Raw genomic sequence first — 12,688 nt, forward strand, 5'->3', positions numbered from 1 at the left:
AGCAGCTCTCCAGTCCCTTGAAAAGTGGGAAAGCCTGTGCAGTGCACACACTTGTTGAGCAAGTGGGGAGGAGTGCATGGGAGACAGGACCTCTGGTGAAACTCGGATGGAAAGAGGGCGGTGCTCTGGGATGTGTGGGGTTTTGTGAGCCTGGCCCACCTGCTGTGTGCTCAAAACACCCTCAGCATCACGATTCCCTGAAGCCACGATTCCCTGAAGCCACTATCCCCCTGAGCAGGGATAAAGTGCTCTCACCCTACTTGGGGGCACAGAAGCGGTCGTTCTCTGGATTTTGACACTCTGCATTGCATCGTCTGGGGAGAAACCTAAACATCCGCCCGCTGATCTGCCCGTACTCTCCACTCTTGAACAGCACCGCGCGTAGACACCGATATTAAAAATAAACCCAAAAAAGCACACAAGGCGGAGGAGCGAGCGGAGGAGGGGCGTGTAGGGATGCGCCGCTACTAGAGAGGCGCGGTAGGAGCGGCTCGGGCGGCTCGTCGGGTGTTTACGGCGGAGCGGCGGAGCTGCAGGGCCGGGAGCGCTGCCCGCTGCTCTCTGCCCGCTGTCCCTCTGCCCGCCCGCAGGCACAATGTCAGGAGGAGACACGTGTATGTAAGCGGGGCCGCGGGCGGGCGGGGGCTCTCCGGGCTCGCCGCTCCCCGGGCTGTGTGTCCCCCCGCGGTGCCGCCTGCGGGCCCGCCGGGCACAGACCCCGCGGCGGGCAGAGCTCCCGGGAGCCCCCCGCGCCCGGGAGAGCGGAGGGAGGTGGCATAAGGCGGGGCCGCTGCCGCTCGGGGAGGAGGTTCGCGGCCAGGCCCCGGCGGGTCGAGCCGCGGTGGTGGCCCGAGCTGGGGAGCGCTGCCGGGGAATAAACCTGTTTGTGCGGGGTGGAGCCGTTTTCTGGGCCTTTGCAGGGAGCTGGGTCTGAGTGAGAGTGAGGAGATGGAGACAGGAAAGTTGTGTCTCTTTTTTAAGATGCTGAGTTTGCTCTCTGCAAACTTAACAGGAGCATGGGGGTCTCCTTCGCTTAGAGTCCGGGAGGTGTTTGCCTGAGAGGTTGTCAGAATCACCTTTTATCAGTGGAAAGCAAGGACTAATGGCACATTCCCAGCCATCCCTAGCCCAGCCCTCCTCAGGTCTAAAACCTCTGAGTCAGGGCTTTGGACGATGATGACAGAGGATGCTCGAAGAGGATGCTCAGAGCAGAGAATGCTCCACACCTCGGAGCTGCAGCTCTCAGCATCACAGCTCTGTTCCCACAGGAAGAGCAGGCTCGGTTTTGCTTGCACCTTCCAGAAACACTGCAGCCCGTTAATTGAGACCTGGGAAAAACTCCTTGAGGGGCCCCTCTGCCACCTCCCAAAAGCAAATAGTACTTTGTCCCTTGGGATTGGTGGACAGTCGGGTGTGTCTCCCTGCACTTAGCAGGGTCAGGACCACCTGACCTGGGCAAAGCCTTTGCCGAGTTTGCCAGGTGCATCTTGGCTGAAGGTGCAGATGTGACACTGCAGGGTGCTGAGGTGGGCAGGCTCTGCCCAAACCACAGGCATCAGGAGAGGGGAAACTGTCCTTGAGGCCTGGGCAAGCTCTCCCTCTCTGTCTCCTTCACACCTGCCACCATCTCCTCTTCCATCCAGCAGCAGGACAATGAAGTCATACCAGAAGCTGACAACAGCACAGCCAGCAGCATGCCAGGTGGAAGAGGAAGGGGCTGCCCCGGTGCCCTCCGGCCATGGGAAGCTGGCCCCGTGGTGGGTGGGCAGTGGGCTGCTGGTGGCCGCTGTTCTGCTGAGCACCATCACTGTCTGGGTGCTGCGCCAAGTGTCGGGGGGCTGGCTGGGACCCACGCCACCCCCAAAGTGTCTCCTGGTCCCTGAGAGCCATCGCTTTGACTGCTACCCAGAGCGGCGTGTGGTGGTCACCCAGGAGCTCTGTGAAAGCCGAGGCTGCTGCTTCATCCAGAGTCCCCCACCGGCAGAGGGCAAGCAGGGGGTGCCCTGGTGCTTCTATCCCCCTGACTTCCCCAGTTACACCCTGGAGAGCCTCAACCAGACAGCGCTGGGCATGGTGGGGTTCCTGGTGCGAAGGGAGAAGGCCTATTACCCCCGGGACATCGAGAGGCTGAGGCTGGATGTGGAGTTTGAGACGGACACACGGCTGCACATCAAGGTGAGATCCCTCCTGGCTGCCCTCAAGAGCCTGTGACTGTGCTCCTGACCCTGGCACCTGCCATCCCATGGGTGACCATCCCTTGCTTGGACCAAGTCTGGAATCTGCTGTGCTCCAGGCATGGCAGTGTGGGGCCAGTGAGCATCTTTGCCCTCTTGCTTTGCTGGTCTTTAAAGCACTTTTTCCCCCTTTTGCAGATAACAGATGCAGCCAACCCACGCTATGAGGTTCCCCTTGATGTTCCCCGGGTGATGAAGAGAGCAGAAAACCCCATCTACAGTCTGAACTTCTCCTGGGACCCCTTTGGGGTGCTGCTGCAGCGCAAGGCAACAGGGACAGTGCTGTAAGAACCCACCTCATGCTCACACTGTGGCAGGGGGAGAGAAGCTTATCCCACCCTAGGCAGGCTCCAGCATGCTTCCCAGAGGTTTTTCATTAGGAAAACCCATGCTGTGAGGTCTCTAGCCAATGATTACTCTTTGTCTTGCATCTTTTGAGCAGTGCTCACATGGGGATGTGGCAGCAGGTGGCTTCCTGCCCCCAGGGACAGGCCACATGTTTGCTCTGGCCGTGGCAGAGCTGTGTGGGATCAGCATCTCTCCAAAAACTTTCCTGTGCTCTGATTCCTCCCAGGGTCCTACAGAAGCCAAACATTGTGTAGATCTCACCACGTCACCAATAAAAAAATGCCAAAGAATGGCTGTGACTTTGCCCTCTCCCTGCTTTTGAGTTTCCCTGGCTATTCAAGCTATAAGGATACCCACAACTCCAGACTTTTTGTGGAAAAGGAATGCAGGTTACTTTGCTGTACAGCTTCTGTCACCTCCACAGCTTTGCCCACACTAAGTTGGTGGTGAGCACTAACATCTGCACAATGTTTGGCCAGGGTGTTTTGGGATCTCATCCTTTCCTTCTCCTTCCCATTTGCTGGTGGATGTGGTCCATCCTGTACTTAGGAGCTGCTTATCAGTGACAGCAGGCTGAGAAACTCCATGGCCATATCACCTCAGTTGTTAATAATAACCTGGGTGGAAACTTCTGGTGTCAAAGGGAAGGCTGTGCTGTTCTGGGTCAGGCTGGCTTGGGCTATGCCTTGTGCCCAGCCAGACCTGAATTTGCTCAGGGGGCCAAGGTGCTGGGGCTGGAGGCAGGGTGGGATATGCTGCTAGACTGCCCCTTGAGATGCTTTGAGAGGGAAGAGATCAGTTATTGGTGGGTAGATGGATCCTAATGAGTCCCAGAACTCTCTCTTGACCCTCTCTCTTTTCTTGGTGTCACCCCGGCAGGTTAAACACCACCGTGGCCCCCTTGATCTTTGCTGACCAGTTTCTCCAGATATCCACATCACTCCCATCCAAGTTCCTCTATGGGCTGGGGGAGCACCGTGGCAGCCTCGTGCACAGCCTGGACTGGAACACCCTCACACTGTGGGCCCGTGACGTCTCTCCCACGGTACATCTGCCCTCTCCTCCCAGGAGTGCAGGAGTGCTGCTCTCCTGTGCTTTAGACAAACCCTGGGAAAGCATGGCAGGGGTGGGCAGCAGCACTGGGAGAGGCTGGGGATGGTTGAGGCTGATGAGCAGGTATGTGCCAGGGAGGATTTCAGAGCAATTGCAAAATGCTCTTGGCACTCCAAGGGCACTGGGTGTTTCCGCTCCACCCTGCTCCTCGTGCAATGTGTTGTGGTGAGGCAGGAGGTTGCCCCTCACCCAGCCCAGCTCAGTAGCAGCCCCTGAGCTGGAGGAAGCAGCAGCATCCCATGGCCTTAAGCTCCAAACCTATCTTCATTCCTTGCCCTATGCTCCAGAGGAGTGACAGATGTCTGGTTAGGTGGTGGCAGCATATGCAGCACAGGGTCATTTATTCACCTTCAGTGACATGGGGCTCTCCTGCTTTGCCCTCTTTGCTGTCTTATCAAGCACCTCTCCTTGCAGGAATCATTCAATCTGTATGGTGCCCACCCCTTCTACCTGCTGATGGAGGAGGGTGGAAGTGCTCATGGTGTTTTCCTGCTGAACAGCAATGCCATGGGTAAGTGTCCAGGGGACCCCAGACCACCTTGTCCATGGTGGAGGACCTGGCAGATCGGGACAGATGGGAGCTGCTGGAGTGGCCAGTTTGGGAACTTGGGGTGGGAGGAAGCCATAAAAAAGAAAGATGTGGTTTGATGGCTCCGTTATTGAGCGCAGCCATCTGTTTCCTGGCTACAGCGAGGCTCTTTAGCAACTGCCGAGCAGTTTAACCACACACCCAGCTGCCGAGTTGCCATCAGGAAAGCAAGTCCCTTTTGTGCAGGTCCGTGCCCACTCCCCCTCCACCAAAATGCCCTTGCCCCCAGGCCCAGCAGTGGGGCATGGCTGGGGCACAGCCGGGGATGCCATCTGTCACCCGTGCTCTTCCCAGCTGTGCTGCGCCAGCTGTGGCCGTGGCATCTGCCCGTGTGTGCTGTGATAACACAGCAGCTCCTGCAGGGCCCTGCCATGTCAGGGGCGGCACCAGGACCACCTGTCCTTCCCAGCAGCTGCCTCTTGCAGCCAGCTGAGATGATGCTGCTCACACCAGGGCTCCAGCAGCTCCAGCTGTGCTCAGCTCTGTTGCTGTGATGCTGCCCAGGAGGAGCTCCTGTGAGATGCAGCCACCTGAGCTGAGGTGCAAAAGCTCCTCCATGTGAAGAGCCATTCCCAGGAAAGACCTGGCTCCCATGTTCTTGCTTGTACAAGTAGCTCTGGATTCACTTAGGAGGGATTTCAGGGGAGGACATGAAGGAAAGCACTGCACTTAAGTGCTTAGTCTTGGTCCAGCAGTGGAAGCTGGCACAGATTTGAGCTTAAAGAGCAGATTTTCAAGATAGCATGAACCCATGATCTCTCTGGGCTGTGATGATTTAAGCTTTCAGACATCCATTTAGCATCTGCTGAGTTCAAGGCAGGGATTTCTCTATTCCCCTGAACATTGCCTGTGGTGCTGCCTGGGCCCCATCATAGGGGCTAAGGTCTGGGGGTTGCTCCCCAGTTGTCACTACCTTTTTCTCTTCTCTTTCCCTTTCTACCTTCCCTCTCAAAGAGGTGGCTCTGCAGCCTGCTCCAGGCCTGACCTGGAGGACTATTGGAGGGGTGCTGGACTTTTACATCTTCCTGGGGCCTGACCCCAATATGGTCATCCAGCAGTACCAGCAGGTGATAGGTAAGTGCCCACACCCCAAAACAGCTATGTGCAAGCACCTTCTTCGTGGCCACATCCCTGTCTCACCTCACCTTCACCACCATCCCCAACCCTCTCAGCTGGGGAGGGATCAGCATCCCCCAGCCGTCCCATCCCTAGCCCTTCCAGCACATTGTGGTCAGTGATCACCTTTTGTTCTCCCTCTCCCCTTACCATCCCATCCTTTTAAATGCTGCTCTCATCTTGGGAAACCCCATCCATGCTCCCACTGTCCCACTGCAGGCTTCCCAGCCATGCCACCCCTCTGGGCTCTTGGCTTCCACCTGTGCCGCTGGGGCTACGGATCCAGCAATGAGACGTGGCAGAATGTCAGAGCCATGAGGAACTACCAGATCCCCCAGGTAACCCCCCAGGCCTGTGGGGCAGGGCCTCCAGTCTCCATCACCCATTCCTGAGCCTCTTCCCCACAGGATGCACAGTGGAATGACATCGATTACATGGATGGGTACCGGGACTTCACCTTGGATTCCCAGAAGTTTGCCTCCCTCCCGTCCCTGGTGGAGGACCTCCACAAACACGGGCAGCGCTACGTTATGATCTTGGTATTCCCCCTCCTCTCCCACTGTGCTGTTTTTGTTGCAGGGATGTCAGACAAGGGCATAATGGATGGTCCTGGTTCCAGCTGGTCATTCCTGGCCCTGGGGATTTTTGTAGGAGGCCAGTTCCCAGTGCTGGTCAGGCAGCTGTAAACTGTGACTGGAAATCCCCCTAATGCAGGGACCTTGGAGACATGGCCAGGTTCTTGTGCTGTGCTCCTGTCTTTCTGCGGGTACAAGGATGGCCCTGACCCCTGTGAGAGAAGGAATGGAGGAGCTGTGGGTCAGGCAGTTTAACTTGTGGTTGCACAGCTCAGGTGCCCTCAGATCCCCACAAGTGCTGAGATCTTGTGACCTGGCTGTGATGTCCCTTCTTCCCTCTGCAAGGAGTGGGGGCATGGGTTCTGCTTGCTGGAGGCAGTGGGGACTAACAGGTCCTTGCAGAGGATAGTTGAATTTCCTCCTCATTGAACTCTCTGTAGTAACCCAAGCCTGTCCATGACCTGACATTTCTTGCATAAGAGCAAGATTTCTTGTATTTGCCTCCCACTCCCCAAAATGCTGTAACAGGTCCTGGAGACTTGCAGAAGTGACATTTTAGAAAACATGCCTGGAAGTGTTGAAGCAAGTTTCTCTTCCCCTTGAGGTGAAACAGCCACAGTGTGTGGGCTCTGGCTGACCCTGTCTGAGTTCTTTTCTGTGAATCACATGGGTCTGGCTGTGGGAAGGAGCCGTGGTCTGCCTGGAATGGCACTAACCCTCTGCTCCATCCCCAGGATCCTGGAATCAGCAGCACCAGCCCTCGTGGCTCCTACTGGCCTTTTGATGAAGGCTTGAGACGGGGCTTGTTCCTCAACACCACCCAAGGGCAGCCACTCATCGGGCAGGTGAGGAGCTCCAGGGGGAAATCCCAGCCCAGTGGGGTGTGCAATACCAGGGTTGGGATTTCATCACAGGATGGGAAAAGCCAAGTGGCCAAGGGACTTCTCTGGGATAATTGCCAGAGCCTGGCTCAGCCCTTGTCCTCCTCATGTGTCACCTCCTGGTGTCTTCACCAGCCCCTGCTCAGCAGAAGAGCCTGTGGGAGTCATATGAGCTAAACAGAGTCAGCAGTGCTGCCTAAGGCTGGTCATCTGATTTCTCTCCCTTCCTGTTTCTGGGGTGAGGGGAGGTTGTCTGTGATAGACAGTGTGCCTCCAGACCTGCTCTGCAGCTGTTCCCTCCCACTGTGACCCCCCTGGCTGTATTCTCCCACCTGCTCTTTCTCACCATCTCCAAGGAGAGGGCTTTTGATGTAACCTGAAAACATGGGGGAAAATGAATTGGGTAAAATTCCTGGAATGAAGCAAAGCACAGAGAAATCATGGTTTTTCCCTGACATGTTCTTGGTGAGGTGGTATCAGGCCTTGTGAAAGTGGGGGCAGAGCAGCTGCTCCATCAGCTGCCACTGCCCACGGACTGTGGGGACTCCTCAGCACCTGGTACTCTGGTACCATGGAGGTAGGAGAGATGCTATGTGTGTGTGTGTAGCACCCAGGAACTCAAAGCATTGGCTGGGTTTACCTTCTGTCTCATTGCCTCTTTCACCCCCCATTGAAATACCCGGCATGCTGTGGTACCCTGTTCTCCATGGTGGCTCCTCACAAATCACCTGCTTGCTGAACCTGTGGATTTGTGGTGTCCCCACAGGTATGGCCTGGTTTCACTGCCTTTGCAGACTTCTCCAACCCAGACACACACCAGTGGTGGCTGGAGAACCTGCAGCACTTCTATGCCCACGTGCCCTTTGATGGCCTCTGGATCGTAAGTCCCTCCTTGCCCATGGGTTCCTCCCTGCCAGCATCTCAGCTCATGCCTGGTGTGTGTCCTGGCAGGATTCTCCCTCAAATGCAGCTTTTCCAAGTCTACCAGTAATCCCAAAAACACACACCTGAAATTGCTGCACAATTTTCTCTGCTTAGGACATGAATGAGCCATCCAACTTCATGGATGGGTCTGAAGATGGCTGCCCCCCAGGAGAGTTTGACAGCCCACCCTACACTCCAGGTAAGGAGGGAGATGACATACAAGGCTGTGCTTTGAGATCACTGCCAACTGCATGTGGTAGAGGAAGACCATTTCTAAGAGACATTGTGTCTCTTTTACACCCTGAATGCCTCCATCCCTACCTCATGTGCCAGTATCCATGTCTGAGCCATGCACACTTGTTACGGCTGTGTCAGGGTGCAGGATGGGGCTATCTGTGTGAGCTTTTGGCACTGGGTTGGCAGTGACAGCTGGCTGTGTGAGGGCTGACCCAGAGCCAGCAAGTGTGGGGAGTCCATATCCCCTGCACCCCACCACCACCATTGGGTCCAACTGGGCTCTCCCTCCTGGCAGCCGTGCTGGGCGACTCCCTCTCTGCAAAGACAGTCTGTGCCTCAGCAAAGCAGAAGGTGTCAGTGCACTACAACCTCCACAACCTCTATGGGCTGATGGAAGCCAAAGCCACAGCAAGGTACCTGAGCATCCCACTTCCTGACAGCCTGGGGATAGGCTGGGATAAAATGCTTCTCGCTGCTGAGTAGGAAAAGGATGGGGATTTGAGTGCGATCTGAGAAGGGGAGAAGCTCTGACTGCTCACAGCCTCTGGGATGGGAATAACCCGGGAGAAGAGGGGAGCTGACCCTGCTCTGGGAGGAGTGGGTGAATGAGGCTGGTCCTGCTGGAAGCCTTTGCCATACTGCCTGGGCTGACTCCCCACACCTCTGCCAGGGGACTGGAATTCTCTCAGCTGTTGTGGGATAAGGGAAACACCAGCCAGGGTGCTCTTACCTTCTGCCCCCAGCTCTCCTGTTGTTTTCCAGCGCCTTGATCAAGATCCGGGGGAAACGCCCCTTCGTCATCTCCCGCTCCACCTTCCCCAGCCAGGGCCGGTACTCGGGGCACTGGCTGGGTGACAACCGGAGCCAGTGGAAGGACATGTGTTACTCAATTCCAGGTGGGTGGCACAGAGCCCCTACCAGCCCACCTAGAGCTTTCTGCTTGTTTGGAGATATCTCCGAAACTGTGCCCTGTTGACTGTCCCTGCCCTCAGGGCTGCTGAGCTTCAGCCTCTTTGGCATCCCACTGGTCGGGGCAGACATCTGCGGCTTCTCGGGCAGCACCTCGGAGGAGCTGTGCACCCGCTGGATGCAGCTCGGGGCCTTCTACCCCTTCGCTCGCAACCACAACACCCAGAACGAGAAGGTCGAGGGCAGTGTGCCCAGGGGGAGGCATCCTAGGGGTGGGATGCAGGATATGGGATGTGGAATGGGGGATGCAGGAGGTGGGGTTGGGGGTGATGCAGCTGCTGACTCCCACATCTCCCCCAGGCCCAGGACCCAACAGCGTTCAGCCCCGCAGCCAGGACAGCCATGAAGGACGTGCTGCTGACCCGCTATTCCCTCCTGCCCTTCCTCTACACCCTTTTCCACCATGCCCACCTGCAAGGGGACACTGTCGCCCGGCCCTTGTTCTTTGAGTAAGACCATCCCCAGTGGGAGCTGGAGAGATGCTTGGGCTGGATCATGGAGAAGTGACTGATCGAGCAGCGTCTCCGTCCCGCCGCAGGTTCCCTCGGGATGTGGCCACGTGGGAACTGGACAGGCAGTTCCTGTGGGGCCGGAGCCTGCTGGTGACACCAGTGCTGGAGCCCGGGGTGGACTCAGTCACAGGTTACTTCCCCCAAGGCACGTGGTACGACTTCTACACGGTGAGGAGCATCACAGCATTTGGCTGGGGACTGGGTGATCCCTGCTTGACCCTCTCAGGGCTGTGGGGGGGAAGCTCTGGCTGAGCCCAGTGAGCCCTAATGGAGGAAGGGTTGGGGATGGCTGCTCTGCACACCCATACCTGAGCCCTGATCCCTCACACCCATGTCTCTCACCACCTGCCCAGGGCTCCTCGGTGAACAGCAGTGGGGAGATGTTGAAGATGTCAGCCCCTCTGGAGCACCTCAACCTGCACATCCGGGAGGGTTCCATCCTGCCCACCCAGGTGAGTGTCCACCCATCACCTCCCTGGGTGCTGTCCACAGCGTGTGTCCCCTGCACCTCAGCTCCTGGACCCCCATCCCCAGTGGTCATGGCCCTACAGAACACATGTATTTGAACCCCAGAAACCAGGAACCACCACAGAGGTGACCCGGGCGAATCCCCTGCGTCTCATCGTGGCCTTGTCCTCACATGCCACTGCCTGGGGTGACCTTTTCTGGGATGATGGCGAGAGCCTGGACACCTTTGAGAAGGGCAACTACTCCTATGTGATGTTCAATGTCACACAGGTGGGATGTGGTGAGGAGGGCAAGAGTGGGGGGTCCCATGTTACCTGGTCACCTTGAGCTCATGCCGTCCCCTCCTACAGAACATCTTCACCTCCACCGTCCTCCATGCCAGCACCAAGGCCACCAAGGTCACCATTGGCACACTGAGCATCTTTGGCGTGCAGAAGCCTCCCAGCAAGGTCCTCTTGAATGGCCAGGAGAAGCCCTTTTCCTACCTGGACAACCAGGTATGGCCCCATTTCAGAGTGCTCTTTGCTGAGTGGGGGTCCCCATCCTGAGGGTCTCCACCCCTCCTCCTCCAGGGTCACAGTGTGACCAAAAAGGGGGGTGAGGATTCTGTGTAGCTCTCCTGGGGTTTAGGGAAAAGCATTCTCCACTTCCCCCCTGTCAAGGCTGTATCCCAAAATGTCTCCTCTCTCCCCACAGGTTCTCACCGTGAGTGACCTTGGCATGAGCCTCAGCCAGGGCTTCTCCCTGCAGTGGCTGTGAGGGTGGGGTCACCCTCACCTCACCAGGACACCCACCTGGGAGATGGTCAGTGGCCCCTGGAAGCCGAGATGCTGCCCTGGAGGGGTCACTGGGGACTGTCACCTGCTGCTGCTGCTGCTTGTCCCCCTCCAGCACAGCTGGGGACAGGGGGTGTGGGATGGGGGCTTGGCTGCTGGGTGCCCCCTGCATGGTCCTGGGTGGGTGGTGTTCGTGGAGATGTGGGTACCCGCAGTTCCTGCTGCAATAAAGGCATGTGGAGAGCTTGTCCTGGGAGTGTGATCTGGGGACAGAAAGGGTGCCATGGGGGAGCGGGGGGGTGGGCAGCCAGGTGCTGTGGAGCCCCCAGTTTTAGTCCTTGACCTTGGTTCTCCTGACTCCATCACCCTGATTTCAGCTGCTCAATTTTAGCCCAAATCCAACACCCCCAATTCCAGCCCCACATTCCAGTCATCCAATTTCAGCCACTACTTTCAGCTCCCCAATTTCAGCCCAACTCCAGCCTCAAGTCCCACCTCCGTGATCCTCCCATTTGATCCCAGATCTCCCAATCACATAATCATTTAGTCTGGAAAAGATCAAGACCAGCCTTGGTCTAATCACCTTTTCAAACACACCATGGCACTGAGTGCCACATCCAGTGGCACTTGAACATCTCCAGGGACAGTGACTCCATCACCACCCTGGGCAGCCCATTCCGATGGGTAATGCCCCTTTCCGTGAGGAAAATCCTCCTGATGTCTGACTTAACACCCCTTGATGCTGCTTGAGGCTGTGTCCTCTTGTCCCCTTGCTAGTTGCCTGGGAGAAGAAACGGACCAAACATCTAAAAACATCCTTTCTTAAGAAGATGTTTACACATCCCGCAGCAATCCCAGCCCGTCTCTGACCTCGGGCGCCCCCAGAGCCCCCGCTGCCCCCGGGGTGCAGTTCCCCCTCCCGCCCGCCAGACGGCGCTGCCCCGCGGGGCCGGACGGGGCGGGCGGTGCCGCTGTGGCGGCGGTTCCGGTTCCGCGGGGCCGCGGCCGTCGGTCGGTGCCGGCTGTCGGTCCCCGGGTCTGTCTGTCTGTCCCGGCTGTCGCTCGGTCCGTCCCTGGGCCGGTGCTCGGCGGCGCCATGAACCGGCCGAAGGCGGCGGCCGTGCGGCGGCCCAGCGCCGTGCCCAAGCCGTCCGGTGAGTCCCGCGGGGCCGGCCGGGCGGGGGGCTGCGGCCGCTGTCGCTCCGTGTCGCTCCGTGTCGCTCACTGTCGCTGTGTCTCCCCTCACAGCGCACCCGCCGCCCGGAGACTTCATCGCGCTGGGCTCCAAGGGGCAGAGCGGCGAGGGCAAGGCCGCCGTGACGCTGCTGAAGCCGGCGCCGCCCGGGCTGCCCTCGGAGCGCAAGCGGGACGCGGCCGCCGCCTTGGCGGGCCCGGCGGGGCTGCCCGGGCTGACCAAGCGGCCCAAGCTCTCCTCCACGCCGCCCCTCAGCGCCCTGGGGCGCCTGGCAGAGGCGGCCGTGGCGGAGAAAAGAGCCATCTCGCCCTCCATCAAGGAGCCGTCTGTCATACCCATCGAAGGTGAGGCCTCGCTGGGAAACCTCAGAGAAAGAAAACTCCTCCTTTCTCTGGAGTCTCATCCCAGGAGTCTTTCTGGATGCTCACACAGTAGTTTTGCGCTGTCCTCGAGGGTTTCCTTCCCTGGATGCAGGGATGAAGTCAAGGTTTTCTCTTCTGTTGGGACTGGGTTGTGTTCATTCTGTCTGACAGCTGTTCAGTAGAATGTGAAATACTTCCTTGAGGAAATCTCAAAGTTTGGATTGTGGTGTTTTAGTCACATACTTCTTTAGCAAACTCTGGGTCTGGATGTTGCCTTTTGAATTGTCATTCCGTTTTGATGTTGGATACATCTGCAGATGAGTGTGCTAGCCTGGAAAAACAATGAAGGGGCATTGTCAGTTGTGAAACAGAACTTTTAATGGCAAAGC

At 57.7% G+C, this 12,688-nt stretch overlaps 1 protein-coding gene across 3 annotated transcripts; it reads left to right on the forward strand.

Annotated features, from left to right (window-relative positions):
• Positions 1–508: 508 nt before the first annotated feature.
• Positions 509–10,801, forward strand: LOC310915586 (lysosomal alpha-glucosidase-like). Of its 3 annotated transcripts, none has more exons than XM_083872567.1 (20): positions 509–614; positions 1,644–2,175; positions 2,373–2,518; positions 3,462–3,627; positions 4,110–4,206; positions 5,239–5,358; positions 5,620–5,738; positions 5,808–5,939; positions 6,710–6,820; positions 7,623–7,736; positions 7,895–7,979; positions 8,313–8,430; positions 8,780–8,913; positions 9,010–9,161; positions 9,287–9,435; positions 9,525–9,666; positions 9,852–9,950; positions 10,072–10,236; positions 10,317–10,463; positions 10,663–10,801. In XM_083872567.1, exons 2-20 carry the CDS (start codon positions 1,654–1,656, stop codon positions 10,723–10,725), a joined length of 2,781 nt encoding a protein of 926 aa, XP_083728693.1. In that variant the 5' UTR covers positions 509–614; positions 1,644–1,653; the 3' UTR covers positions 10,726–10,801. The 3 variants fall into 3 exon arrangements, with proteins under 3 accessions (XP_083728693.1, XP_083728694.1, XP_083728692.1); XM_083872568.1 differs by having other exon boundaries at positions 1,647–2,175; XM_083872566.1 differs by having other exon boundaries at positions 541–618.
• The last annotated feature ends 1,887 nt before the right edge of the window (positions 10,802–12,688 follow it).

Source organism: Zosterops lateralis, assembly GCF_965231275.1.
Source record: "Zosterops lateralis genome assembly, chromosome: 15".
NCBI lineage: Eukaryota > Metazoa > Chordata > Aves > Passeriformes > Zosteropidae > Zosterops > Zosterops lateralis.

What these genes read in the sequence shown, in the direction of transcription:
- LOC310915586 (XM_083872566.1), top strand. Translation starts at nt 596, where the DNA reads ATGTCAGGAGGAGACACGTGTAT. An exon ending in GAAGCCAAAGCCACAGCAAG is followed by an intron (nt 8,431 to 8,779) that starts GTACCTGAGCAT and finishes GTTGTTTTCCAG; the next exon opens with CGCCTTGATCAAGATCCGGG. An exon ending in TGATGTTCAATGTCACACAG is followed by an intron (nt 10,237 to 10,316) that starts GTGGGATGTGGT and finishes CCCCTCCTACAG; the next exon opens with AACATCTTCACCTCCACCGT.